Source organism: Arachis ipaensis, chromosome B5 (assembly GCF_059453495.1).
Source record: "Arachis ipaensis isolate K30076 ecotype BB chromosome B5, ASM5945349v1, whole genome shotgun sequence".
Taxonomy (NCBI): Eukaryota; Viridiplantae; Streptophyta; class Magnoliopsida; order Fabales; family Fabaceae; genus Arachis; species Arachis ipaensis.
In genome coordinates this window covers 137375343-137379549 of record NC_142440.1, presented here as the reverse complement: position 1 = coordinate 137379549, position 4207 = coordinate 137375343, and the positions used below count along the sequence as shown (strand labels likewise).

The 4207-nt window shown below is 32.2% G+C and overlaps 1 protein-coding gene across 1 annotated transcript; it reads left to right on the top strand.

Annotated features, from left to right (window-relative positions):
• Window positions 1–640: 640 nt before the first annotated feature.
• On the top strand, window positions 641–1369 carry LOC148565904 (uncharacterized). Its single transcript, XM_088487295.1, has one exon. The coding sequence runs from the start codon at window positions 641–643 to the stop codon at window positions 1367–1369; it is 729 nt and encodes a 242-aa protein (XP_088343421.1).
• Window positions 1370–4207: the final 2838 nt, after the last annotated feature.

The window sequence follows — 4207 nt, the reverse complement described above, 5'->3', positions numbered from 1 at the left end:
GGTTATGCTTTAATTTTGAAGGAGGGTTGGTTCTTGTTATATTTTTTTAAGTGAATTTTACCATGTTAACTAATAGTTGGAGTCTTGGAAATTTGAATTTTTTTACATGCTAGCTTACAAGAAGGTATCAACGTAATGTAATGTTAACGGCCCGGTTTTTACCCGATTTTCACCCGGTATAATTGTGGCCCGAAAGTGTATTGGTTTCATCGGGTCTAGGGCCGGGTTCGGGTCTAATAAATAGACCCGGTGTATATTTCGGGCCGGGTCTGGGTCACATCAAACCCGGCTTCACCCGACCCATGTGCACCCCTATATACTGCACTAACCCCTTCATCAAGCCAGAGCTTCCTTCCTTCTGAAACGAAACTGAAGCGTCATCGAAGAAAGTGGAATAGGAGAAACGAAGTTCGTATGCTGAAGAAGTTCAGTCATCAATCAAGGTAAGCAAATCCACAACGTTCATGATCACATTCGCATTTGGGTTACATTTAGTGTAGGGTGCGATGCATGCAAATGCATTCTGCCATGGTTGCTTTCTATTTCAGTTTATTTGAAAAAAGATATTGTGTCCTCATTTTAAAGTTTCTTAGGATTCTGTGCATTGTGGATTGATTTTGTTTTTGTTTGAAAATTACGTATGACTGATAGATATGTAATTCCTGTTTTTCACCATGGAAGAAAGTTTGTGAGGAATGGTGATGGGGGACTTGTTTATGTGAATAGAAAGGTAAAAAAAATTTTAGAGATGGACATAGATTTTATCAACTTTGGTGATTTGGTAAAGTTGTATGAGGGTTTAGGATATCTTGACTACAAGGCAATATACTGGTTTGATAGTACGGCGAGTGATATAAAATCTGGGCTTCATCATTTAATAGGGAATAGTGGGATTTGTGAATTGTGTGACAATTTGGTTATGAATAAAGAAAAAGTTGAGTTATATGTTTACTTTGATTATGTTGTTAATGAACCTGAGTATGTAGAAGAAGTAGGAGGTGAGAATGCAGGAACTGGGAATGTTGAGTGCATAGAACTAGATGACATCAGTGATAATCTGATGACATCATCCTCTGATGACGGCTACGAGAGCACGGAGGATGAACCTTACAAGCCTCCACCTCTGGGGTATAATGATGACAGTGATGATGAGGAGAGCAGTGGAGAAGAGAAGCGTATCAAAAAGAAGAGAAATATGATTTACAAGGGGAAAAAAGTGACTGTACCAAAGAGAAAAGTGAAAGAGAACAAGAAGGATCCACTAAACAGAAAGGATGCACCAAGAAAGAATAGATCGAATATTGGTAGAAAAAGACCCAATATACAACCAAGTGTTGGGCCCAGTGTAAACAAAGACCAACAACTATAACAATCAAGCCTATAACTATGACCCATAAGTTATTGCTTTTCTTGTTCTCTAGGTAAATTATTCTTTGCTCTAGATCAGTCATTCTGTTCTCCAATTCTTTCTTCCCAAAATGTTCTACAACATCTAAGCTCTGATTATCAACCAATTTTTTTGTTGGCTCCATGCACCCAATTCTTCCAATGTAGTCATCAACCCACACAAAGAATTTGCAATATGATTATTTTACCTAAATCAATTCGGATAGTATGAACATATGTTGGTAAAAAGAACTCTCAACTTCATCCATATACATAAAAAATTGTGAGCTTACCTTGAAGAATGGGCATCCGAAAAATAGCCTGTTTGGGTTGGTGTTTGTCTTTGACATGTAAAATATGGCATATATCCCGCTGAAGTATTTTGGAGCGACACCATCTTTCTCATCTCCAACTTGCACTGAACATGGGACTGTATTTACAATCGAGCCTTCCTGTCGTCTGCCACCACATCCGCGTTGTCTCGTGATTGATGAGCTTCCATCACTAGCCATCAATATAAGCAACACCACCATGAACAAATATGAACAACTACTGCGTATGTTACTTCAGAAAACCCAATTTAAATCTCATTAGGGCTACCTTTGCAAAACGGCGTCGTTTTCATCAGCAAGGACCTATTTGTCCTTTGAACTTTATTCCCCTTCCAGCGTGGTACTGTAACGGACACCTGGACATCGTTTCAACCACGTCAGTTAGTTCTGTTTGGTGTATGAGAGACAAATAGACGGAAGGATTAAATTGTCCTCTGTTTGTTAAAGTCAGGGACTTTTTTGTATTTAAATTTTATCAGAGATGTATTTGTCAAAAATTTAAAAAGTCAGGACCTATCTATCTTTTTTTCTAAGATAAATAAAAAAACATACTTAAAACATAATTGGTTAGACTTGGTACCAAAACTATTCTAGTTAAAAATTATTTTAAAATATATAATTAATTAAATCTATGCAACACATACATGAAGGTTTATTTATTTATTTATTTTTGCATTAATAATAACAAAATTTGAATATAAAATTTCTCAATCAACTAACTACTGCTCATATTTTCACAATATATATAACTTGAAGACTATTCACATAAAAATATTTTTGTATAAAAATAATAGAAAAAATATTATTATGTATTATTTAAATAATTTAATAAAAAAATATTGAATCATTTAATAACTCTTACAATAATATTCTATTGAGATAATAGTATGCTTAAGATCCAATCTATCATGATTGACTCTCGTACAAGTGGGAGATTGTTGGGAATAAATAATATGACCACAATCCAATCAATTATGTGTCAAATAATTTGTTATTGTTATTATATTAAAATGTTAATATAATAAGGTCTTTGATTAAATTTAGGAATTTATCATTGTGATAGTGATCATAATATTGAGAGATAAATCTTTTATAATTTAATCTAAATTGTTCTTGGTAATAGGATTATTAAAAAGGACATTATAATCCGGAAAGATCAATATATATATAATGGTTTTCATTAGATGAAGATTAATAGATCTCATTTATTAAATTATATATATAGATGGTGCATATAGAGATATGACCATTGAACTGACTCAGTTTGAGAATTTCTAATGGTTATAATTACCGCATATTTTGTCAATAGGATATTCTCAAGATGAACATGGTAATAGAGTTTTCTTTGATCTGCAACTGTCATAGTAATTAACAATGTATTTATTGTACTTTGATTCCAAACACCTAATACCCTAGGGTGCTAGTTGAATAGATATTGGGTATGATTTAAATACTTGTAGAATTAATGATTAGTTAATAAGGAATCCATCAACTCTCGGTAAAAAGTTTGAGCTCTATGATTATAATGACTGAGATTAATAAAACATTGGCGAAGGGGATTGAATGAATAAAGAAATGAGTTTCTTAAGTCATTCACAGTTCATTATAATAATGGTAACAAGTTAGAATTTGACAATTAAACCATACTCTAAGGGTTAACTAAGAGCTAAAAAGATGAAAGAAATTATACTTTGCTCTTCTCAGGTTCTTAGTAAAAATATATTACTTCATAGTTCATACTATCAGGTCGTTGAGAAGTGTTTCTAGACGCCAACCTTGATTAGTAAATTTAGTATGACTAATTTACTACTCGTTTAGCAGTGAACCTATGGGGTCACACACTAACGAGTGTTCTAATTTTTACTGTAAAATTATTTAATTATTATTTTGATTTGATTAAATAAATAATTATATTAATTCAAATGAAATATTATTGTATTCTTTGCTAGCACCAAGAAGATAATATAGTATGACAATTGAGAATGAGATTTGAGAATAATTAGTTATTATATTTCTAAATTCAAATTCTAAAATTGGATGTGATCCTAACTCATTCTGTTTCAAATTAAGTTATGATATGATTCATAAATTTGAAAGATTCAAGTTTAAAATAGTAAGATATGATTTAAATTTGAATTGAGATTCAAATTTAAAATCAATAACAAATCTCATACTCTATATATGTAAGCCAAGAATAGAGGAAAGAGAAGAGAATAAAAACACACAAGTGTTTTATTCCTTTACTTCTATACACATAAATGTATGTGAGCCTAGTTCTTGGAGAAGAATTTTATAGTATGCAAAGAGTTGCAAGAGATTTATCAATTTAGAACAGATGTCCATTGGTTAATGAGTTGACAGCAAATGTTGGTCTCGGTGTGGATACGCATAGCGCCTTCGTACTATCGAAGGAGAAAGTAATTTTTACTAGCACACACAGGTATTTAGATCTGATCTATATATTATTTTTCGAATAAAATTTAAGAACA